Source organism: Lolium perenne, chromosome 3, assembly GCF_019359855.2.
Source record: "Lolium perenne isolate Kyuss_39 chromosome 3, Kyuss_2.0, whole genome shotgun sequence".
Classification (NCBI taxonomy): domain Eukaryota; kingdom Viridiplantae; phylum Streptophyta; class Magnoliopsida; order Poales; family Poaceae; genus Lolium; species Lolium perenne.
Genome location: NC_067246.2, coordinates 27,199,235 through 27,224,658, shown reverse-complemented (window position 1 = coordinate 27,224,658; position 25,424 = coordinate 27,199,235). Strand labels below are relative to the sequence as shown.

Genomic DNA, 25,424 nt, shown 5'->3' with positions numbered 1-25,424 from the left:
TACACTCTGGAATGGAGGTAGTATGACTCTTCAATATTGTCATTTATGAGCCACAAGCCACCAACTGTTAATTTGAATCTTAACTATAGTTTTAGTGATGGCAAATATATGTTCACACGAAGAGATCTTAGTATATCATTTATGTAGAATATAAAGAAGATCTTGTCATTGCATTTAAATATAGTCTAAAATATGTCTAGATTCGGTGAATCTATGATAAATATTTAGTGCCAGAGGTACTATTAATTACCAAAGATTGCAATGCGCCCACGTAATCCTGATCATTTAGATTTGGCACAAACTAAAGCTCTATGGAAGCTTCCGCCACTCTGAACAAGGTGCCCTTAGTGTCATATCGTCGTAGAACCACCAAAATTTGTGGACCGTCCTTGATCTGAAGCTCTAGGTAGATTACAGAGTTATAGATGTGTTCCACGTATCAATAACTATGACATTTTTTTCAAAAGTCAAACCACGTAAAGTTTGACCAAATCTTAGATAATCTATCAATAAATATGATGTTGTACAGATATCATATGAAAACATATTCGATAATGTATCTAATAATATTAATTTTATAATTTACTAGTTATTTTTTTGTAAAAACTTAATCAAACTTTACAGTACCTCCATTCCAAAGCTGAAGGCTTATACTATTTTTAAAAAGTCAAACTATCTTAAGTTTGATCAAATTTTTATAAAACAAACATTAAGATGCAAAATACTATCATTAGATAGGTAATGAAATAGATTTCCATATGGTATCTACAAAATATCATATTTATTGATATATATTTTTAAAAGTTTGGTCAAACTTTAATTGGTTTGACTTTAAAATATATAATTCTTACGATTTGGAACAGAGGTAGTATATATAGTTTAACTTTTCAAAAATAATATAAACCTTACTCTTTAGAATGAAGGTAGTATGACTCTTCAATATTGTCATTTATGAGGTACAAGCCACCAGCTGTTAATTTGAATATTAACTATAGTTTTAGCGATGGCAAATATATGTTCACACGAAGAAATCTTAGTATATCATTTATGCAGAATATAAAGAAGATCTTGTATTTTCTCTAAATATTTCACCGCATTTAAATATAGACTAAAATATGTCTAGATTCATTGAATCTGTGATAAGTATTTCGTGCCAGAGATACTATTAATTACCAAAGATTGCGATGCTCCCACGTAATCCTGATCATTTAGATTTGGCACAAACTAAAGCTATTTATATGTTGCTACGCGTGCTACATTAATCAAGTACAGTATAGTAACTAATTGTGGCAAATTTGCGATAAACTGCATTGATCACCGGTCTTGTAGGTACTACTACAAAGGTTGCTGGCCTCCCACCTAATCGTACGAGATCATTCAGATATGGCACATATTAAAATCATTTTTGCATCCGGTGCATTTATCAAGTAAATAATGGTGCCAAAATTACGATATACTGCATGGATCATTCGTGGTGTATAAAGGGCACCCAGACTCTGTTCCAAGCATCACCATCATCTTCATCATATTTGTGTGTTTGCTCTGCAGCAATGGCTGCGTTTTCCAATTTCATACCGACACTTCTGTTATTCGTCACCCTCTTTTTTACACCCGGATTGTGCTACATCAACCCAGCTATCGAACGGGCACAACAGAATACCGCAGAAACCTCTGCATATCGCACTTACATCGTGCTTGTCGATCCACCGCGCTCGAGTGCCAGGGAGGAGGATCACCGCCGGTGGCATGAGTCTTTCTTGCTAGGCTCGTGTGGCGGTGAAACTGGCAAGCTACGTCTTCTCCACTCCTACACCCAAGTATTTAGCGGCTTTGCCGCGAGGCTCACAGGGGCTGAGCTCGATGCGGTGGCCAAGAAGCCAGGGTTCGTGCGAGCGTTCCCAGAGCGAACACTGCAACTCATGACCACGCACACACCCGAGTTCCTAGGTCTGAGGAATGGCACTGGGTTCTGGACCAACGCCAAATATGGGAAGGGAGTTATCGTCGGGTTGCTGGACACCGGCATCTATGCAGCACACCCTTCCTTCGATGACCATGGCGTCCCACCACCCCCATCACGGTGGAAGGGGTCGTGCAAGATGGCCGGCTGCAACAACAAACTTATTGGTGCCAAGTCACTTGTTGGGAACGAGGATCCTGATGACACATCGGGGCATGGGACGCACACCTCATCCATAGTCGCCGGGAACTTCGTCCCTGGCGCATCATATCATGGCATCGGCACAGGCACCGCTGCTGGAATAGCTCCTGGAGCCCACATCGCCATGTACAAGGTATGCAAAAATGATGGATGTGATGATTCTGCCATACTGGCTGGACTGGATGCGGCCATCAAGGATGGGGTGGATGTCCTCTCACTATCCCTTGGCTTCGGCAAGGGTGTGCGCTTTGATCAGGACCCCATCGCCATCGGCGCGTTTAGTGCCATATCCAAGGGCATCACCGTGGTGTGTGCGGCTGGCAATGAAGGTCCCACGTCAGGCTTTCTCAGCAATGATGCTCCATGGTTGCTCACAGTCGCTGCCGGCTCGGTGGATCGGAGCTTTCAGGCCGAAGTGTGTCTTGGCAATGGCAAGCATATCTATGGACAAGCGCTTACCCAGGAAGCTAAGCCAAGCTCAAAGTCATATCCTCTCATCTTCTCCGAGAAATTTCGGTACTGCGAATATGACGAGGACAATGCCATCGTCGGTAAGATCCTTGTTTGTGAAAGCATGTCGGAGAAGAATCAGTACTATAAGATCCCCCACTTAATGATTGCTGGCGCGGCTGGTGTGGTGTTATTCAACAACAAGGTCAATGGCTACACCATAGATCTTCTGGATTACAACTCTAGAGTGGTGCAGGTAACCGAGGTCGATGGTGCCATCCTCACATCTTATGTGTCGTCGCCAGGGACCAACTCGGTGGCTGCTATCACGTACAACAACACATTGGTTGGTATCCACCCGGCCCCCGTCGTAGCGTCGTTCTCTTCCCGAGGTCCAAGCACGATCGACGCCGGTGTGCTCAAGCCAGATATATTGGCACCAGGGCTCAATATCCTAGCCGCATGGCGGCGAGAGATGGGATCTACATGGGAACCTTATAACATCATATCCGGCACATCCATGGCAACTCCACACGTTAGTGGTGTCGCCGCGCTTATCAAGAGCATACATCCTACCTGGTCACCGGCCGCCATCAAGTCTGCCATCTTGACAACATCAGACATCGTCGATAGGAGAGGTGGACCTATCTTGGACCATCGATACATGAAAGCGAGTGCATATGACACAGGAGCTGGACATGTGAACCCCACCAGAGCAGCTGACCCTGGTCTAGTGTACGACCTTAGCATTAGTGACTATGCAGGTTATATTTGTTGGCTCCTTGGCGACCATGGTCTGGCAACCATCATGCAGAAGCACAACTCAAGCCTGAATTGCGCAACGCTACCAAAGATCAAGAACACGCAGCTCAACTACCCGATGATTACGGTGCCTGTGACGTCGATGCCATTCACCGTTAATCGAACGGTGACGAATGTCGGACCATCAAAGTCGACCTATACGGTGAAGGTGGATGCATCCAAGTCAATGGTGGTGCATGTCTTTCCGGAGAAGCTGACATTCTCCAAGGTTGGAGAGAAGAAAACATTTAGCTTGACAGTGAGCAGTCACGTGGTGGGTAAAGAAGAATCTGTGGAAGGAAGCTTGAGATGGGTGTCAGAGATGCATGTCGTGCGAAGCCCCATCGTCGCATCCATCAGAGTGAAAGATAGTTATTCCGCATCGGCACCATTTTAGATATTCATGCATTGAGATCGATGGCTTTTCCCGTCTGCCCGCACATTCGTGTCTAGTAAACAAGGTTCATGTAAACAATGGCATCGGAATAAAATTGGTGTCAACCAGTATAATCTAATGTTGCAATGTTTTGTGTCCTTTATGGTGTATTTTGAGTTTTGTTCTCTCATGTGGCTACACTCTTTGAATCTAGCGGGTTTTCCTGTATACTTGATTTGTATGGTATTGCTTATGTGTATCTCTAAAAATGGTCTTGCACACAGGCGCTTCGAGAATTTCTCGTGACTCCGGCACCACGCACACACAGCACTTACTGCTCAGTCTCCACTTTGCACTGCCACCTGCCGCGCGCTGTCGCACTGATAATGAGAAAAAGTATATTCGCCTATTTGATGCCTATTACAAAGAGCAGGAAATTAGGACCAATTTACACCTCTTTTCAGAACTGCAGCTAATTGATCTCCTCAACATTGCAGCGCCGTCGCTGCGGAGGCTGGAGGTGACATGCCAGTACCACATAGGCCAATATATGAGGGGAACTGATCATACAAACCAAAAATATAGCAAACAAAACATGGTTAATTTAGGAAATCACATAGTCCCATCGAGATTGGCTGAATTTCTGTAGTTCCGGTAGGCACCTCACTGATTTACTTGGGCCAAAAAAAATCAGACATTTCAGAAGTTTGCACTGAAACTCATTACTCGCCTTTCTGTCAGTTTTCGGAACTTTTGAATAGTAAACTAGTATATCAGTGTCCGAATTAGTGTTCCAGCGCATCAATTCAACCAGTTTCATCTCGAGTCCTTTCAAAGAACTAGATGACCCGGTGCGCCCCGGCGCACAGGCAAATCAGAACAGTAATGTTGAAGAACAAATGGCAAAAGCAAATGTTGAAGAACAAATGGCAAGAAACGAATGTTCAATAATTGGTCGGAAACATTATAAACTGAGTGGGATATCTCATCTACATGGGTGGGAAATGCCTTTCTTTTGTACTATTCTACATATTTTCCGAGGTGGAATGGAGATACTATTCAATTCATTTGTTGTAATAATACTGACTTAAACTTTAGTTTTGACAACTGTAATCATTCATGTATTGTAGAACTAAGGATATGGAACTGGGGGATATGTTCTTCGTGACTTTTCCCTAACTCCGAGTCAACCGACGCGACCTTCGCCCGCCGGTGAGCTAAAGTAACCGATATGAATCATACATGCTGCTGAAAAACCAAACTAAAATAAAATATAGTCTTGGCTAGTTGATGCATTGTACATAGGTCAAGAGCGATAGCATGGATTTCCACATAGGTAAACAGGATAGTCCATAGCACAATATTACATAACACGGGTGACAGGGAACCAAGATGCTCTGTACAAAAATATCTTCAAGTCTTAGTGATTTGGTCTTACAACTAACATTACTCCATTGATCGGTCAGATGACCATCTTGGGTTTAATATCCTTGATGCCCCAAGTACGGCAGTGTCATCCGCAGCAAAAGCGATCTGATCTTGTTACCAGGGAAGCAGATATGATGCATCTTATTCCGATGCAAAGCAAAAGAAACACGGGAGCTCGCCTACCTAGCCTGCAAAATAATCTGACTCAGAGCGATAAATTTATAACAAACTCATGTACATTAGGATTGTAAGATACACCATGTTTGTATTTTTTTCTAAGTGCCTCAATTAGATACCAACGGTACTAAATCATCAGGAAAAAGACTGGAAGATTTATAGTGGATGCGCATGGAACATATGATTACAGATAAAAACATAAGCATGTACTCTTCTTCAATGCTTCTGATCAACTGGACCAAGGCAGAAATCCTACATAGCTATGTGGTTGGCCCGAGGAAAAATACTTGTTTGCTACATAACCAGGAAGATAAGCAGAGCAAAAGAAATGTAAACAACTACTTGTGCAGCTTGTACAATTCATAGGCAATTACACTGGAAGCAAAGCAGAGATAGAACATGCATATTATAATTACATAGTTGGTCAATACTACGTGTTCCATTACAAGGGATCAAGAGCATATCTAAAATTTAGTGTAGCCGAGCCCTTGAGCTGGGCACGTAGGACCCCTCCTCTGCTAGCAGAGGCTGTACCTACAAGCATGCTTTAGAGCAGCCTCCGCTTATACGCATTAGAATTTACAGTCACCACACACATAACACATCATGACGCATGTACTTGTGTTGGGTGTGGCCATAGAAACACATCTCCAAAAGCTGCTCTGAGCTGATGCTTGATTATGTAGAAAGTAAAGTATGCTATCCGCGATACAATTCTAATAAATCTCCATGCTATCTGAGCTTACAACAAGAACTAAACACACAGATAGGTTGGATACAACACGAAACAACACAGATTGGTCTTGAACAATAACTGACAACACACATAGCACCATATGGAACAGAGTTTCAGTCAACAGTCTGTACGATACATAGAAGCACATAAGTTTAGTCTAAGCTTAGCCCACGAGATGGGCACATGGGACTGTAGGGCTCCTCCCCTGCTAGCAGAGGGTGTACCTACAAAGTGTGCTTTAGTGTAGCATCCTCTTACACGCAACAGAAACTACATAGCCAGTTACATAGTCACCACACAAGGAACACGCTGCAGCAAACGAGGCACACCCAGCAGCAGCATGGAGGCGGTGTAGCAAAAGCATCACATTAGCTTGGCCGCAACCATAGAACCCAAAGGGAACAACGCTGCGTGGCAAGGTGATGATTCCAGATCAACAGCTCGGCAGTGAAGCTGCCTTGGCCGTGAGCAACACTAAGACATTGATAGGTTTTTCGTGCGGTTCATGCGAGCATAGCTTACATCAGGAACCAAAGCACGAAGCGAGAGCCATACAAACGAGGACCTGGTAATAAGACATCAATATACCAAGAGAAATTCCGTTATCATATATTGATCTACAATAAAAGCAACCAAAAGGAACCCTAAAGGAATAAAGAAGAAGACAGTAATATAACAACCACAACATAGCAAGATGGGGATGGAACAAAGCATGTAAAATAAATGACCAAGCCATACCTTATATACAGGCTTATATACAGGCGATGCCCGCAAGCACAGCAGACCACTGGCTACAGCTTCGGTTTCTTGGCTAACCCACCTGACTTGGTGGAGTTGGTGTTCCTAAGACGAAAAAGAAAGAATGGCATTTATAATTAATCAACTCCATATCCACAATAGCATCTAAACCCAAAAAGAGCAATCTTGGGCAGAGCAGATCAGATCAGAGTATAGCCCGTAACAAAAATGTTTTTCATACCACTAAGGCAGCAACTCACCAAAAAGATGCTCAAAATTAAAAAGAAAGATGCCCCTAAAATTAGGTAAAAGCTCCTAAGGGAGGGACTGTCATTACTCACAAGGGAAGGAAAGCCTTGTCTCAATTCTGTAAAAGTACGAAACCAGAACAGGCGGACAAGAAGCAACAGACGAATACCAGTAAGGTGACAACTCACCAAAGAAATAGAAGAACGAAGGAAAAGTTTTTTGCTATTTCAAAAAAAGAAAGGAAGAGGCCTAAACAATTACAACAAAAATCAAGTGAAAAGTTAGAGGGCACGCAAAGCTAAATAATCTGAAACATCTATTCATAAACTGGCATGACTTAGAAAGCAACTCACCAAAGAGATGCTCAAAATCAAAAAAGAATGATGCCCCTAAAAATTAGTAAAAGCTCCTAGGGCAGGGAACTAGCATTACTCTTAAGGCAGGAAAAATTGTGTCATCATGGCTAAGGTGTCAATACCCCCCTCTAAGAGTAGCGTATTGTTTGCCTGCTATGTTAATCTTTACACACTTCACACATGTGGTATTAAATTAGGTAAGGGTTGCATGAATTCTTTTAGAAAGATCAAAGATGCTTCACTGTATGTTTTTTTAGGATGGCAGCTTGTTGCTATGTAAAATAGATTCTAGCATAGCACTTTAACACGATGCTTGCAAAGCAGTATTCGAATGTACAACATAATATAATGCTGGTTTAGAGCATACGACTAACAAATACGGTGGCCACACCGAGTTCAGTCCTTTAAATACCAAGGATTAGGTTCGCAAAATCCTGTGAGCAAGCAATAATGTGTACAGGTGGAAGTAATAGTCTAGTGTAGGTTACCTTTTAGGCTTAGGAACCACTGTTTGTTCATCTTTGTCTCCACCAACAGCGATGGCATCATCAGAAGCAGTCTGCACCAGGGACTCAGTTGCCTAGCAGGGGAAATTAGTTAGTAGGAGTAGACAACAAGCAGTGGACTGGCCAACAATGAAATGCAAAAGAGGAGAGGCTAATCACCGTCTCTTCGCCAGGTGCAAGGACACCATCGGCAGCAAGGGCACTATCCTTATCAAGCTGCGACCTATCTTTAGAAGGGCTTGGAAACAAAGAGCGCCTAGCGCCACGCTTAGGAGTGGACGCCCTGCTGTCAGAAATGAGAAGGTCAGCATGGCATAGGTAAACAAAATAAGGCAGCTCGCGCATGCATCTAACGAAGGGCAAGGAACATTACCCTTTAGCCGGAGTCACTGGCCCACGCGGAGGGGGTGTTGCATTTGCACCACGAGCGATCTGACTAAAATTTGCGCCTAGAGGTGGGAGCCTAGGGCCTGAACTGCTGGAGGATGACTGAGCCCCATGAGATTCTAAGAGAGAAAGTGGCGGTAACTGAGGCTTATAGGTCTCTTCAATCCTGCAGACCTGGAAACGTAAGTTCTCACTATTGCCTGAGTTCCACTTTTTGGATATGGAAACCAGAAGCCTGTACTTCTGTCCAACAAGACGTTCAATCTCCGACGGAATAGTTGTATCGCGCTTAGCAACCTGTGCTAGCTGACCAACTGTGGTATGGCCTGGGTATCTCTGCCGCATCAAGGGTAGTAGCTGCTTGCCAACCGCTCCTGCCGCAACCTTCTCAAACATCACAAACTCAGTTTCACCTGTGGCATCAGCCGCAAAGAAAGATATACAGTACCTGAAATGCATGGATCGAACCATAACCAACTGGCAGTAAAAGCAAATCAAAATGAATAGCCAAACAGCGTGAAATTTACGCTAAGCCAGCATCAACAGAAGCGCAGTCTTTGCCAGAGCACTGGAACTGATATCCGTCATGCCTAGCAGATTTACGGCAGACGGAACACGAAGCAAGCCACCAACGCTGGTCAGGACCAAGCCTATCAACAGTGACAGTGCAGATGAATTTTTTGTCCTGCAGACATAGTTTAACATCAATTAGAAACATATGGGAGAAGCAAATACACCGTCCTAAAGAGATCCATTTGAGATATAGTTGACTCACCATATCAACGAAAGGATCAGCATCGTTTAGCGCTTCTGTGGTCTTCTCAATAGGAGCCTCGAACACACGAGGTATGATGGCACCTGGCCCTGTAGGAACATAGGCAGCCAAAGGAACAAACTGCGGCCCAAGCCTATTTCCAGGGAAAAGCATAGGTAAGTACAAAGTAAATAGAGAGAAGGGCAGTAAAATTTGAAGGCTATTTCAGCAGAACAGACCTTTCACGAAACATATTGATATCAGGTATATCCTCATCAATGTACCAGCGACAGGCAGAACCACCGCTTAAGCTTTTGACACCTGGAACAGACTTTTGGGTCAGCAAATGATCAACCAATGACTGTGAATGCGCAAAGCAAACGATTATGTGTGTATATATACAAGGAAAGAAACAAAACGACTGACAATGTAATGGTAAGAAGGCTCAGAAATACATGTGCAGCAGAAAGCATAAGGTAGTAGAAACAGATGAACTCCAAAGAAACAATGAACTGCTCACCATGAGAAGTCTTTGATAGTGTTCCCACAAAGATAGCAATGACAGGCTCTTTCTCACCCATGGCACGAACTGCTTCCGCATCAAACTCGAGCGCACGATCACCCCAGAGAACAAGACTAAGCTCCTTGCCCCTGATAATCACATGTAAGGAAATAATTAGGCATATGCATCTTCAAGAAAAGGCACATAGAAGATTTAAAAGAGGTAGCAGCTGCCAGAACCTACATGATGTCCTTCAATATAATAGTCCTGGTGTTAGAAGCAGTTTTTTGGTACATCGACTAAATAGGGACTATGTCAGAAACCATGTCGATCTTTCCAATGACATCTGCAGCAACACAGTTCATAAATCGTAAGATAGGTATACAAGTCAAACAGAAGCAATCCAATGCACAATAAATACATAGCGAACGAAGCAAAACTAACCAATGAAGCGCGCAGGACGGCCAATTGGATCTGGGATATCCGAAAATGCAGTTAGGGTGTATGTGCAGAATGGGTAGGTATCTGCCAAGCCCGGCACCTCTTCAACCGTGGTATACCTTGTGAACTGAACCATAAATGGGCTCTCGACGGGCCTGAAGGCCGTCTTTGACTGAGCACACATGAATTTCCTTATAACAAAGACCTTTCCTTCCTCCAGCACATCCTTTAGCCGTTCTGACGTGGCTGGAGGGAGCTGACCGTACATATGGTTTCCCTGAAGAAGCATCAACAGATTTATAATGAGCACAAAAAACGAAGGAGCTGCAAAACTATAACACCCACCTCTATGTCAAGCAGAACCAGATCAGTGTGCTGAATAGCACCTTCATCAGTCCCTCCACGATAATGCCACATGCGAGAAACAAGAACACGGATTGTCCACTGGTTGCTATCACTATGTATCTCAGAAAGCCGGTTGAACGCCATCTGAAACAACACGACAAAGATAGTTAGGATAGCAAATAGTTAGGGATACACAAAGCATACCAAGTAAGCTCAGACAAAGATAAACCAAACATAGAACAAAATAGGCACAATCATACAAGCATCACCTTCTGGGAAACCCAATGAACATCCATTTGCGAAATAGTGTGCACAAATTACTATAGAAAAAACATGTACCCATAAATAGCCTAAACAAGGAAGTGAAACAGGCTGTATATATCACACATGCAAAAGCATACTTCAAACAGACTAAAATTTAAACCAGGAGATCAAAAGCCCGTGCAGAACCAGAGCATATATATTATAACTACCTAATACCAAGCAAGATCACTTGCCTACGAGCGACTGGAAAATTTCAGAGAACACGATGTTTCTGGTTTCAGAACCAGACGTGCCATCCTCATTCTCAATCAATATCCGCAGAGCCTTTCTCGAGGTCACACGAGACACAGCCACATAAAACTGCCCGTGGGTGAATACAGGAGTTTTTAGATACAGGCCAACGGCTGCAAGAGTTTGGCCCTGGCTCTTATTAATTGTCATTGCATAGCAAATTCTAATAGGAAACTGGCGTCGATGTAAAGTAAACGGCCATCTGGGATCTTTAGTTGTGAGGGATATCCTTGGTATGTAGACAACATCTCCAACATTAGAGCCAGTCATTACAATGGCCTCAATGACTTTCTCAGCAAGCCTAGTTACAATAAGACGTGTACCATTACATAAACCTGTTGCCTGGCTTATATTTCTAAGAAGCATAATGGGAACACCTCTTTTAAGAACGAGTTTATGATACGGGGAGTTATTGACCTTGATAGTATTCAGAACCTCAACAGGATAAAAGATATCTATGTTACGGATTCCATCGGCGGCATTTCCTGTTGAGTCACAGCTTAAGTACTCTCTCTCCTCACCAGGCACCATAGAAAGGACATGCTTGTTGACATCTTCGGCTATCTCATTAGTTGGAGTTAGGATAGCTCTTTCTTTTAAATAGTTAGGATCAGAGTACCTTGTAGAGAAATCTACGTACACAGACTCAACAATAGCAGCTATCTTATCACCATCAGTATGCACTAAATGTTCATTAGGGATCGTAATCCAGCTTGGTTCAGATTCGCCCTGCCTTGCCACGGCAGGGACCGTACCATCACCAATGCTCAGAACCCAATCAGCAAAGGCGGCTGCTTCGGCCTGCACATTAGCATCTGTGGTCTGAACAGCCAGACGCTGATTAATAGTAAGGTGAAGAACCGTAATATGACCCCATAGAAGAGAATTAGTAATAGCAGCATCAACAACTTGCGAACGTGTGCCACCCTCAACCACCGGTAAGATCTGTCTAAGATCACCACCCAAAACCACCACCTTCCCGCCAAACGGTTCATCAGCCAGCAATGGATCATTGGCAGACAGAACATCACGCAAGCTCCGGTCAAGTGCCTCAAAGCATTTTCTATGAGTCATTAAAGCCTCATCCCAGATAATAAGGGACGCGGCCTCAATCAAAGAGGAAAGCATAGTACCTCTCCGAATGTCACAAACCCCATTGTTGTCTAGGTCAATAGGAATCTTAAATCTAGAATGAGCTGTTCTACCACCAGGCAACAGAAGAGATGCAACACCCGAAGATGCAACAGTTAAAACAATTATCTTGTACCCCCTGAGGTAGGCAACCAATGCATTCCAAAGAAAAGTCTTTCCAGTGCCACCCTGCCCTGACACAAAAAACAACCCAGGTTTACCATCCCGCACCTTATCTACAATAGATTTAAATGCAACTTTCTGATCCTCATTAAGCTGCTGCTGCATAGCCTCAGCAGTTTTAATGAGCGTTTCACAGTCTTGAGAAAATTCATCACTGATCATGTTATTTACATTCGAATCATTATCATAGACAGTTTTCAGAGGCAAGGCATGATCTAAAATACTACAGCCGTTCTTAGCAAAGACAACAGCCAATTCGTCCAGAAGCATGTTTCTTAGTTCAGCGATAGGGACAGTATATGAAGCATCATGAAGAGAACAACGTATCCTATGTTGGATGTCTTCAGCCAAATATGTCCAATACTTTTCAAAGAAAACATTTTCGTCAAGAACACCACAGTAAATGACCATAGTAACAAACAACTGTCGCAACTGGTTCCCCATACCCCATTTCAAGGCCTCGTCAAAAGCACAGTACCACTCACTATCATCACCTAGCAGCCCCCTGGCAGCACATGCATCCTTGAACGATTCATACACAGTACCATTATAAGTCCTAACATCAGCATAGCACTTCGCGCCCTTCACAAGCATCAACAACATTCTAAGATAATAAAGCTCGCCGGTAGAAGGATGCACATAATAAACCCTCCCAATCTTGTCACTCCGTTTTCTCCGCACCCAACTTTTAGTTTCTGCTACCCAAGACCATTTTGTTGGAAAATCACAGTAAGTTAAAGACCGAGCACTTGCATATTTGACATTAGCAGCAAACCACTCAGTGAGCATAGTTTTTTGTAACAGGCTATTGTTAACAAGTGCAGGCAGGTTAGACAATGCGCGAAATCGCACAACATGTTTACCCAGCAGATGCACGACAAGCCTTTCAACAGAAGGATGCTTGCTATGTATATCATACCCATAACACCTCCAAAAAGAATCATAGGCACAGATATAACGACATGCTCGATACTCCTCAATCTCATCTATGTCACCAGTTTCTGGATCACCGGTTTTTTTTATCCTTTCAAATAGAGTCTTTGAATAGTCAGGCCCCTTAGTAACATACTTGTAAAGATACTTTATGACATGTGTTTTGTTACACCACTCAACATTTAAATGAGCCTGAAATATTTTTAGCAGTGTCATGTTGTAAGGAACAACATGCCTATTGTCTAGTCTGACTTTATTTTTCATGACAAAACGACCATTGTCTCGACGCCTATAAACAGGAAAACCAAATTCATCAATGGATGTCTCATCCTGAAATGATTTAGGAAACTTCTTTGAGCATACCCCGTCTTTCATGCAAGGGCATTTAGGATTATCTTCCCCACAAGGGCCATGCATCATGAACTCAGCAACAAGAGCATACCCAAGAGGATCCTCTACAGGGTCAGGAATCTCCGCAGAGATAAAAGAGTCAATCAAAGCTGGGGTTACCTCACCCCGCTTTTCTTTATCTTGCCAAACAAGTATGTGTGCATGAGGCAACCCCCTTTTCTGGAACTCAACGGTATGCAAAACTGAAAAGAGAGCAAGCAAGTTACAACATGAACCTACACCCAAAAGAACAGAATAAGGACAGTATACAAATGAAGAGACATCTGAATTACCCGCGACGGTCTTGCCAAACGCTTTTCCACTCCTAATAGAAGCGAGGTACTCCTGAAGCTTCATGTGGTAGACCCTAACCGTAATATCAGCTCGATTGTGTGGCTTTTGCCCAGGTTCAACAGAGAGAGCCTCGGCGATTTCAGGCCATTTAGGATTGCACGTGAAAGTGGTGAAAATATCAGGACAACCATGAACACGAGAGATAGCAACCGCATCCTGAAAATTTTCTACCATGTAGCGTCGTCCGCCGGTGTAAGAAGAGGGCAGGATATTTTTTTTGCCAACAGAGCTCCCGTCCATACGCCCCTCCCCAACTGCGTCTACAAGACCTTGCAAACTCTCGGCTCTTAAGTCATCATTGCTTAACTGAATAAAATGCAATCTAGCCTCATCTATACAAGCACGGGAATCTACGACAGCCTGATCAGACAGCATGCCACATGATAGGTAGGGGTTATATTGTCCTTCTTTATAGTGTGAACAAAAGCAATAAAAGTCCTGCATTGTCATTTTCTGCCTTTTTTTAGGGTCCGAATTATCTGCTCCAATGTACTTAACACCCAACTGAAACCCACGCTCGCCATATGGAAACAACAGAGGATACTGCAAAGACATATAAGCAGGATGCAAAGAAGAAATTCGCTGCAAACCAGAACCTCTACCACGGATAATGATATCACGCTTAGGAGCCTCCGGCGTTATCTCACCAAACACTAAGCATGCAAGGCCATCCGTAGAAGGAAGACTAAACTGGGGCCCATCTAGCTCTCCAGGAGCAACAATACGAACAGAAACATTAGCAAACTTATTTTCTGCTAGGACCTGCTTAGCCATGCGGAATTTTTTTACAAGCGAATTATGAGTATCAAGCATGGCCTCAAGACCCTTAACAATGCCCTTATCTAAACCGCCATCAAGTTTATCATCCTTATTTAATGCCTGGATTCTGTTATCGGCCTCATCCCCTCCATGATATATGTATAGCTCAGCATATTTAGGAGTTTTACCTTCCTCAGGCAAAAGCGATCCAATCCGATGACAGATGTTACCACATATTTTAAAAACATTTGGACCCCCACCACTGCTTACGGAACGATCAATGGTTGCTCCCATGGAGGTAAAAGCAAACAAACAGTTGTATTGCCGTATTTTTTCAATAAATGCTTTGCTACGCGCAGGGCCATCGAAATCAAGAAGAGCCTGAAGGAACTCAGGCGGCTTCCTGGCAGGTGGAATAAAGACTTTCCCACCCTTGCAGCAGTTGTTATAGACAACACGCCTCTCGGTGATTGCAGATGCGGACTTCACCCTTTCCTGGTACCAGAAGCTCGCCTTACATCGACCACACAGATAGTCTGGTCCTCCATAAAAAGACCTATCTCTGTAGCTAGCTACACATTTGACTGTGTTTAGAGACAAGCACACGAAAACACAATAACAAGTAAGAGGGGCAACACAAACTACTGAAGACTTCTTTTACCTTTTAAGATATCAGCCTCTTCCAACGTAAAGCCAACCCACGAAGGTTCTAGGGGAGAAGTAAAGGGAGCATCTGTACCAAACAAGGGCATATAAAATCTAACACAAGAAACAACCAGAGACCAAGCCGAACTTGAGCAAAACGGTGAAAAGTAAACAATCACCTGGTATACGACCACGTAGCCTATCATGTATAATCTTGCGCCTTTTCCGGTTTCTAGTAGCAACCTCTGGACTAACAACCGGGAAGAAACCGTCCCCTATAGGAAAACCAACAAAACCATGCACACACAGCAATCAAGGCCCTGCAACAAAAGAAACCTAGGACTGCCAAAAGAAAACCAAAAAGAGCGTACATTTCCTTTTTGGAAGGCCTGCAGAGACAAACCCAACAAGCACCGGCCGCAGCGGCTGCGGCACCAAGGTTCTATGGCGCCTACGCACGCCGGTTCGAACATCAGTGGTAGCAGACACCCGCGGTGGTCTTGCACGGACAGCACGAGGGCCAGCCATGCATGCGGCAGGAGCGCATAGGCACAAGCAAGCTCGCAAGCAACCCTGTAACCAAATCTATGCAGCAAGCAAAAGTTTTACTAACCTCTAAAACAGGAAGGTAGCCTAGTAAAAAGAAATAGAATTTACTAATTTCCAAGATGCAGATCTACAAAGTTTAAGATCAGAAAGCGGAAAAATTACAACCAAGCCAGAGGGCAGCCAAAGCTAAACAATCTGAAATATCTATCTATAAACTGGAATTACTCTGAAAGCAACTGACCAAAGAGATGTTCAAAGTTTGAAAGAAAGATGCCCCTGAAAATTAGGTAAACGTTAAGGCTGGGAACTGGCATCTTTCACAAGGCAAGGAAAGCTTTGTATCAATTTTCTAACAGCACGAAACAAACGCAGGAGGAGAAGAAGCAACAGTCCAATATCACTAAGGTGAAAGAAATGGAAAAACAAAGGCAACGCTTCTCATGATCTGAAAATAAGAAAGGAACAGGACTGAAAAACGACAACCAAAATCAAGAGAAGAGTCAAAGGGTAGGCAGCCCAGAACTTAAAAGACGCCTAAAAAAACATAGAACAACACTAAAAGAAGGAGATCCAGGGTTTAAATCCACACATATTTTAGCAGGCAAGGTAAAACTGAACCAACAATTAACTAATTTCCCAGATATACATGCCTTGTCCCAATTTTCGAAAAGCATGGAACCAACGTGGCGAAGAGGATGCAACAGTACACAACAAATGGGCTGCATCTAATCGATATTGATGCGCTGTGGGCAAACTAATCTAGCAGCATAATCTGGTTATTTTAAGGCACTGGTCGAAGTGCTATCAATGTTTCACAGCAAATAACAGTCTTCAGACTTATTCTCCTGGGACCAATACAAACAACAGTTAAATAACCTAGAATTGACGGCAGGACGCCATAAGCTGCGAGCACATCAAATGCCAGTCTAGGGGCACCTGACCTACAGGGGAGGACAGAAAATGCTCTGAGCCCACCGATCCTACAGCAGCAGCTGGAAATGGACGCAGAGTCTCTCTCTCTCCAAACGGCTCACCCGACGAGCTGCACACGCCGCGACAATAACCACAGACCTGACGCAATCTCTATGCTACCATAGAATCATAATTATAGCCCCGGACAACAATACCGTATATGTCCTTAAGTACAGGATGAAACGATACAAGGTCAACCGAAACAAACGATGCAAGACCAACCTAAACAAGCGTACAGAATCCAGGAGAATCAAACCTTGGGTGGCACGGGAAGCGGAACACGGCAGCACCGAGACCTACACGAGCGGAAGAACTTCAGCAGCACGGAGGCAACAAGCTGCAAGGAAACAGGGGCGGTCAAATTACCACTCTACCAGGCAGACATTTCATCAAACAAGTAAGGGGCGAGGGAGCGGCGCCCGCGTGCAAAGCAGAGAAGGAGAGCGACCCCAACCTCAGACCGTGAGAGGAAACAGCAGCAGCAATGACAAACAAGCTGCAGCGTAGGGGAGAAAGATCAGGCAGAATCAACAACAAACGCGCAGCAGGAACACCAAGAACAATGAAGAGCAAGCGCAGGAAGGAGAGGCGAACTAACCCTAACCATAGACGCCCATGCCCTGAAACCCCATTGACCCCTTGCGACGGAGCGGGCAGGTGACGGCACGGAGCGGGCAGACGAGCGGGAGCAGGCGACGGTTTCACCTTGGCGAAGGAGAGGGAGAAGAAGCGAGGCGGCGTGGGACTGAGCCGGGAACGGGGGGGCGAGTAGTAGAGGGCAGGGAAGGAACCGTTGACCCACACGCCCGCGAACCCACCAACACAAGTTCGACACGCAGAAGCCAGGTCCCACGGACGGAGCTGCGGTACACACACGGGTAGAAACCGCAGTGAGGAAAGTTGTCGCCCAATGGGACAGGGCTCACGCTGCCATACTGCCGGGGCCCCACTATCTCTCGCTGCCATACCGCTGAGCCCCCACCACGTCCGACGCGCAGCGTTAAAAAAGGAAGCGCGCTCACCCCGTACCAGCCAGCGACACACACCCATCGCTGACGAATGGATCCCACAAACCGAAGGGGACCAGTTGGCAGCGAAACGGAGCACGGAGCACGTGGGTAAAAGAGGCGTTGTCCACCACCGGCCTACGAGACGCTACGGAAAAAGGCTACCAAACCAGCGGGAAACGTCGACGACCTAAGCGCGCGCAACCCTCTCTGGCTACCGGTCCCGCGGCAGCCAGCGACACACACCCATCGCTGACGAATGGATCCCACAAACCGAAGGGGTCCAGTTGGCAGCGAAACGGAGCACGGAGCACGTGGGTAAAAGAGGCCTTGTCCACCACCGGCCTACGAGACGCTACGGAAAAAGGCTACCAAACCAGCGGGAAACGTCGACGACCTAAGCGCGCGCAACCCTCTCTGGCTACCGGTCCCGCGGCAAAATGGTCCCAGCTGTCACAGACTATTAACGCGTAGCGTCTGGTAGGAAAAATCTGGAAGAATCCAACGGACAAGGTGAAACGTGGACACGCGAGTTACTGGCGCGGGCAAAACGTGTGGCCTCGATGGATTTGCCCCTCTTGAGGCCTCGTGAGCACGAGTAGCACAGCTGCCTTTTAGAAGAGAAATTTAAGGTTTGACGTTTTAGACATGATCACTTTGAGGAGATCTTATATGTTCCAAACTTGCAATACATAAGTGTAAAAACTATTAGAAGGTTATTTGATAGGGACATTATAAGCAACAAATTCTCTGAAAACAACAGCGAATTAACGAACTGTTTTGTCAACGACCGTGAGGGTGCAAATGCATAGGACGGGGATGGTGGGGCAGAGCAGGCTGTGCTCTGAGAAGTCATGAATGCTCATTCGAATTTCTTTGCTCTGGACGTCTGTACGTCCTTCTGAACTTAACTGTATTTGTTCTTTCTGAATGTCCACATGCAGCCTTTGGAGATCTTGATGTTCAAATCATCATAGGTATAGCCCGCCTATCATGCTCAGATCATCAGGGCATCTCCAGTGGCGCGACCTATTTTAATGTCCGCGAGCGTCCGTTTGCGTCGCGCTGCGGACGCTAAAATGACCGTTTTTGTCCGCGCGTCAGTTTGCGTCTGGGGTCTGCTCCAGCGGGGCGATGCATTTTCTTTTCTTTTTTTCCCTCTTCTCAATTAAACATAGTTTCAAATATTACATTTTGAAACATGATTTTACACAAACTAACACATAGTTAGGAACATGGTTTACACAAACTAACACATAGTTTGAACCATGGTCGACACAAATATAAAAAAAATTATAAATAGAAGCCAGTTGTGTTGATTTCCGTATGTTCGCTGCCAAGAAAGAACATTCGAGGGCACACCCAATTACCCAAACTGGAAAATCCAGCGGGAGGAGATGGTGCCCTTGTTGGTTCTACCGATTAGGCGAACAGACAGAAACCTCGACTACTGGCTTCGTCTGGCCCGTAGCCAGATTCGCTGCAAAGAAAGAACACTCGACGTTCTAACTATCGGTGTCGGAGCCGGAGTCGTCGGTGTGGTAGTGCCTGCGGCAGGTGATGACCCGCAAGTATAGGGGGTGTATCGTACTACTTTCGATAAATAAGAGTGTCGAACCCAACGAGGAGCAGAAGGTGTTGACAAGCAGTTTTGATGAAGGATTCACTGTAAATGCTCACAGACAAGTTTTCAGGGGGTTTTGATATAGCAGATAAATAAAGTACAAGTAAGTAAAATGCAAGAGTAATAATTGCAGCGAGTGGCCCAATCCTTTTTAGCACAAAGGACAAGCCGGTTTGTTTACTTATGATGACCAAACGTTCTTGATGACACACGGGAATTTAGTCTAATGCTTTCGCTTCATATAGTTGATTAATCTGCATTGTTTTGATAAGTGTTGTGTGGGTGAATCTATGCTAATGCACCGCTCTTCCTAGGACTAATACATACTTGTGATTAAACCCCTTGAAAGCATCCGCAAATACAAGAAAGTAATTAAGATAAATCTAACCACAGCCTTAAACTCTGAGATCCTGCTATCCCTCGTGCATCGATATACCAACGGGGGCTCAGGTTGCTGTCACTCCGGTAACCCCACAATTGGCAAACGAATACAAGATGCATTCCCCTAGGCCCATAAAGGTGAAGTATCATGTAGTCGACGTTCACATGACACCACTAGAAGAATAACACCACAAATTAAATATCAAACCATTAAATATTACTCAACATAGTTCACTACTAACATTTAGACTTCACCCATGTCCTCAAGAACTAAACGAACTACTCACGAGACATCATATGGAACATGATCAGAGGTGATATGATGATGGATAACAATCTGAACATAAACCTTAATCCAATGGTTTCACTCAATAGCATCAACAACAAGGAGTAATCAACACCGGGAGAGTTTCCCCTATGAAATAATCAAGATTCAACCCAAGATGTTACAGCGGAGACGAGGTGCAGCGGTGGAGATGACGGTGTCGATGGCGGAGATAATGATGATGATGATCCCAATGAAGTCCAGCTCGATGACGGTGACGATGGCGACGATTTCCCCCTCCGGGAGGGAATTTCCCCGACGGATTTCTGCCCGCCGGAGAGCTCTTTTCTCTCTGGTGTTTCTCCGCCCCGCAGAGGCGGCTCTGTCTATTCTCGATGCCTCCTCTCGCCTTAGGGTTCTCTGGAGATGAAGTACGCGAAAGGGAGATGGCCGAGGGGGGTCGTGGGCCCCCTCCCCACATGGCGGCGCGCCTGGCCTGGTGGCCGCGCTGGCCTATGGGGGGCCCATGGTGGCCCTCCTCGGCCTCTCCTTCTGGCTGTCTCCGACATTTGGAAAAATAGGAACTTCGGTATATTTTCCGTCAATTGTTGATCTTCACAAATATTGTATCCTGACGGTGCTTTTTCCAGCAGAATCCAGACTCCGGTGAGTGATTCTCCAATAATCATGAAACATGCAAAATAGGTGAAATAACATAAGTATCATCTCTAAACATGAAATATATCAATGAATAACAGTAGATTATGATATAAAATAGTGATGCAAAATGGACGTATCAACTGCCCCCCAAGCTTAGACCTCGCTTGTCCCCAAGCGAAACGGAACTCGGTAAACAAGACCACATGTTTATGGAGTGAAGAGTCGATAAATAAAATACGGACAAGAAACATCACATTTATTAATTCACACAGGACATTCTAGTAAACAACTTCCTCATATAACTCAACTTGAAACAAGTAAAGAGAAATCACAAATAAAGGTGCATAGGAAATCATAATTGATGATGGCAAACTTTGTTCTTGTTCAAAGAACGATTAACAGATTGTACTTCTTTTTCAAGCATAGATAACCTTCAAAGTCATATTCATTCAGATAAAATTGGTACTAAACAAGGAAGAGTAAAAGACATGATTAAATAGATCACAATATAGATGGTTGGATCACAAGAACTCAATTGCTTGCTTGAGATGGAGGGAAATAGGTTTACTGACTCAACATGAAAGTAAAAGATAGGCCCTTCGCAGAGGGAAGCAGGGAATAAATCATGTGCTAGAGATTTTCAAGTTTTGGAATCATATAGAGAGCATAAAAGTAAAGTTTTGAGAGGTGTTTGTTGTTGTCAATGAATGGTAGTGGGCACTCTAACCCCCTTGCCAAACAGACTCTCAAAGAGCGGCTCCCATGAAGGCCGTTATCTCTACCAGCAAGGCAGATCATCCCCCTTCTCTTTTGTTTACACATGTACTTTAGTTTCATTTATGGATGACACTCCTCCCAACCTTTGCTTTCACAAGCCATGGCTAACCGAATCCTCGGGTGCCTTCCAACATTTCACATACCATGGAGGAGTGTTGATACGTCTCCAACGTATCTATAATTTCTTATGTTCCATGCTACTTTTATGATGATACACATATGTTTTATACAAACTTTACATCATTTATATGCATTTTCCGGAACTAACCTATTAACGAGATGCCGAAGTGCCAGTTCCTGTTTTCTGTTGTTTTTGGTTTCAGAAATCCTAGTAAGGAAATATTCTCGGAATTGGACGAAATCAACGCCCAGTATCTTATAATTCCACGAAGCTTCCAGAACACCGGAGAGGGGCCAGAGGAGAGGCCCAGGGCCACCACACAAGGTGGCGGCGCGGACCAAGGGGGGCGCGCCCCCCTGTTGTCTGGCTGCTTCAGAACCCCTCCGACTCCGACTCTCCGCCTATAAAAGCCTTCCTGACCTAAAAACTTCGGACGAATAAGCCACGGTACGAGAAACCTTCCAGAGCCGCCGCCATCGCGAAGCCAAGATCTGGGGGACAGAAGTCTCTGTTCCGGCACGCCGCCGGGACGGGGAAGTGCCCCCGGAAGGCATCTCCATCGACACCACCGCCATCTTCATAGCCGCTGCTGTCTCCCATGATGAGGAGGGAGTAGTTCTCCCTCGAGGCTAAGGGCTGTACCGGTAGCTATGTGGTTCATCTCTCTCTCCCATGTGATCTTTATGTGATCATGAGCTTTGTGATCTAGTTGAATATCATCTATGTGCTACTCTAGTGATGTTATTAAAGTAGTCTATTCCTCCTTCATGATGTAATGGTGACAGTGTGTGCATCATGTAGTACTTGGTATAAGCTATGATTGTGATCTCTTGTAGATTATGGAGTTAACTATTACTATGATAGTATTGATGTGATCTATTCCCCCTTTCATAGTGTAGATTATTGGTCTCTCTAAGGTCTAGATATTTTCTGGTAAATGTGTTTGAGCAACAAGGAAGACAGTGTAGAGTCTTATAATGCTTGCAATATGTTCTTATGTAAGTTTTGCTGTACCGGTTCATACTTGTGTTTGCTTCAAACAACCTTGCTAGCCAAAGCCTTGTACTGAGAGGGAATGCTTCTCGTGCATCCAAAACCTTGAGCCAAAACCTATGCCATTTGTGTCCACCATATCTACCTACTATGTGGTATTTCCTGCCATTCCAAGCAAATACTTCATGTGCTACCTTTAAACAATTCAAAAGCTATTATCTCTTATTTGTGTCAATGTTTTATAGCTCATGAGGAAGTATGTGGTGTTTTATCTTTCGATCTTGTCATTTACTTCTGACAGACTTTCACCAATGGACTAGTGGCATATCCGCTTATCCAATAACTTTGCAAAAAGAGCTGGCAATGGGGTTCCCAGCCCCAATTAATTAACTTTCATTAATAATTCTCTTCACATGTTTTGCTCTGATTCATCAGTAAGCAACTTAATTTTGCAAATAGACACTCCTTCATGGTATGTGATTGTTGGAAGGCACCCGAGGATTCGGTTAGCCATGGCTTGTGAAAGCAAAAGGTTGGAAGGAGTGTCATCCATAAATAAATAAAAAAAACTAAACTAAAGTACATGTGTAAACAAAAGAGAAGAGGGATGATCTACCTTACTGGTAGAGATAACGTCCTTCATGGGAGTGATGACCCACAAGTATAGGGGGTGTATCGTAGTATCTTCGATAAGTAAGAATGTCGATCCCAACGAGGAGCAGAAGGTGTTGACAAGCAGTTTTGATGAAGGATTCACTGTAAATGCTCACAGACAAGTATTCAGGGGGTTTTGATGTAACAGATGAATAAAGTACGAGTAAGTAAAGTGCGAGAGTAATAATTGCAGCGAGTGGCCCAATCCTTTTTAGCACAAAGGACAAGCCGGTTTGTTTACTTATAATGACCAAACGTTCTTGAGGACACACGGGATTTTAGTCTAGTGCTTTCGCTACATACGGCTAATTAATCTTCATTGTTTTGATAAGTGTTGTGTGGGTGAACCTATGCTAATGTACCGCCCTTCCTAGGACTAATACATACTTGTGATTATACCCCTTGCAAGCATCCGCAACTACAAGAAAGTAATTAAGATAAATCTAACCACAGCCTTAAACTCTGAGATCCTGCGATCCCTCCTGCATCGATATACCAACGGGGGCTCAGGTTTCTGTCACTCCGGCAACCCCGCAATTGGCAAACGAGTACAAGATGCATTCCCCTAGGCCCATAAAGGTGAAGTGTCATGTAGTCGACATTCACACGACACCACTAGAAGAATAACACCACAACTTAAATATCATAACATTGAATATTACTCAACCATACTTCACTACTAACATTTAGACTTCACCCATGTCCTCAAGAACTAAACGAACTACTCACGAGACATCATATGGAACATGATCAGAGGTGATATGATAATGAATAACAATCTGAACATAAACCTTGGTTCAACGGTTTCACTCAATAGCATCAATAACAAGTAGAAATCAACACCGGGAGAGTTTCCTCTATCAAACAATCAAGATCAAACCCAAATTGCTACAGCGGTGTGATGTCTACTTTCCCCCTCCTTTCCTGTAGACAGTGTTGGGCCTCCAAGAGCAGAGGTTTGTAGAACAGCAGCAAGTTTTCCCTTAAGTGGATCACCCAAGGTTTATCGAACTCAGGGAGGAAGAGGTCAAAGATATCCCTCTCATGCAACCCTGCAACCACAAAGCAAGAAGTCTCTTGTGTCCCCAACACACCTAATAGGTGCACTAGTTCGGCGAAGAGATAGTGAAATACAGGTGGTATGAATATATATGAGCAGTAGCAACGGTGCCAGAAAATAGCTTGCTGGCGTGTAGTTGATGGTGGTAGTATTGCAGCAGTAGTAACACAGTGAAACAGTAAACAAGCAGTAGTAACGCAGCAGTATTTAGGAACAAGGCCTAGGGATTAGACTTTCACTAGTGGACACTCTCAACATTGATCACATAACAGAATAGATAAATGCATACTCTACACTCTTGTTGGATGATGAACACATTGCGTAGGATTACACGAACCCTCAATGCCGGAGTTAACAAGCTCCACAATAATGCTCATGTTTAAGTAACCTTATAGTGTAAGATAGATCAATAGACTAAACCAAGTACTAACATAGCATGCACACTGTCACCTTCATGCATATGTAGGAGGAATAGATCACATCAATATTATCATAGCAATAGTTAACTTCGCAATCTACAAGAGATCATGATCATAGCATAAACCAAGTACTAACACGGTGCACACACTGTCACCTTTACACACGTGCAGGAGGAATAGAACTACTTTAATAACTTTGCTAGAGTAGCACATAGATAGTAGTGATACAAAACTCATATGAATCTCAATCATGTAAAGCAGCTCATGAGATCATTGTATTGAGGTACATAGGAGAGAGATTAACCACATAGCTACCGGTACAGCCCCGAGCCTCGATGGAGAACTACTCCCTCCTCATGGGAGCAGCAGCGGTGATGAAGATGGCGGTGGAGATGGCAGCGGTGTCGATGGAGAAGCCTTCCGGGGGCACTTCCCCGCTCCGGCAGCGTGCCGGAACAGAGACTCCTGTCCCCCAGATCTTGGCTTCGCGATGGCGGCGGCTCTGGAAGGTTTCTGTGGGTTTCGTCGAACGTCTCAGGGTTTTCGATCCAGGGGCTTTAAATAGGCGAAGAGGCGGCGCAGGAG

General features: G+C 44.3%; 3 protein-coding genes across 3 annotated transcripts; 1 reads left to right on the top strand and 2 right to left on the bottom strand.

Moving 5' to 3' along the window:
- The first annotated feature begins 1,721 nt into the window (after positions 1–1,721).
- LOC127338107 (subtilisin-like protease 1) lies at positions 1,722–3,859 on the top strand. The gene has a single exon (XM_051364357.2). The coding sequence runs from the start codon at positions 1,920–1,922 to the stop codon at positions 3,807–3,809; it is 1,890 nt and encodes a 629-aa protein (XP_051220317.2). The 5' UTR covers positions 1,722–1,919; the 3' UTR covers positions 3,810–3,859.
- A 2,349-nt stretch (positions 3,860–6,208) lies between these two features.
- Positions 6,209–10,149, bottom strand: LOC127341020 (uncharacterized). Its single transcript, XM_051366787.2, has 11 exons — positions 10,066–10,149; positions 9,865–9,967; positions 9,640–9,770; positions 9,359–9,440; positions 9,141–9,273; positions 8,893–9,050; positions 8,352–8,813; positions 8,138–8,261; positions 7,961–8,052; positions 6,868–6,972; positions 6,209–6,694 (listed from the first exon to the last, which is right to left on the bottom strand). Exons 2-10 carry the CDS (start codon positions 9,915–9,917, stop codon positions 6,921–6,923), a joined length of 1,287 nt encoding a protein of 428 aa, XP_051222747.1. The 5' UTR covers positions 9,918–9,967; positions 10,066–10,149; the 3' UTR covers positions 6,209–6,694; positions 6,868–6,920.
- Positions 9,921–15,885, bottom strand: LOC127341021 (uncharacterized). Its single transcript, XM_071827126.1, has 9 exons — positions 15,729–15,885; positions 15,537–15,632; positions 15,374–15,445; positions 13,893–15,284; positions 13,573–13,802; positions 10,909–12,798; positions 10,408–10,551; positions 10,066–10,339; positions 9,921–9,967 (listed from the first exon to the last, which is right to left on the bottom strand). The coding sequence occupies exons 1-9, from the start codon at positions 15,883–15,885 to the stop codon at positions 9,921–9,923; spliced, it is 4,302 nt and encodes a 1,433-aa protein (XP_071683227.1).
- Between the last annotated feature and the right edge of the window lie 9,539 nt (positions 15,886–25,424).

Coding starts and splice junctions, on each gene's coding strand:
- LOC127341020 (XM_051366787.2), bottom strand. CDS start 9,917: ATGTACCAAAAAACTGCTTCTAACACCAGGACTATTATATTGAAGGAC. Junction 9,771..9,864: donor ATTATATTGAAGGACATCAT/GTAGGTTCTGGC, acceptor TGTGATTATCAG/GGGCAAGGAGCTTAGTCTTG. Junction 8,814..8,892: donor TCTGTTGATGCTGGCTTAGC/GTAAATTTCACG, acceptor CATGCATTTCAG/GTACTGTATATCTTTCTTTG.
- LOC127338107 (XM_051364357.2), top strand. CDS start 1,920: ATGACCACGCACACACCCGAGTTCCTAGGTCTGAGGAATGGCACTGGG.
- LOC127341021 (XM_071827126.1), bottom strand. CDS start 15,885: ATGGCTGGCCCTCGTGCTGTCCGTGCAAGACCACCGCGGGTGTCTGCT. Junction 13,803..13,892: donor GTTTGGCAAGACCGTCGCGG/GTAATTCAGATG, acceptor CTCTCTTTTCAG/TTTTGCATACCGTTGAGTTC. Junction 9,968..10,065: donor CCGTCCTGCGCGCTTCATTG/GTTAGTTTTGCT, acceptor GTGTTGCTGCAG/ATGTCATTGGAAAGATCGAC.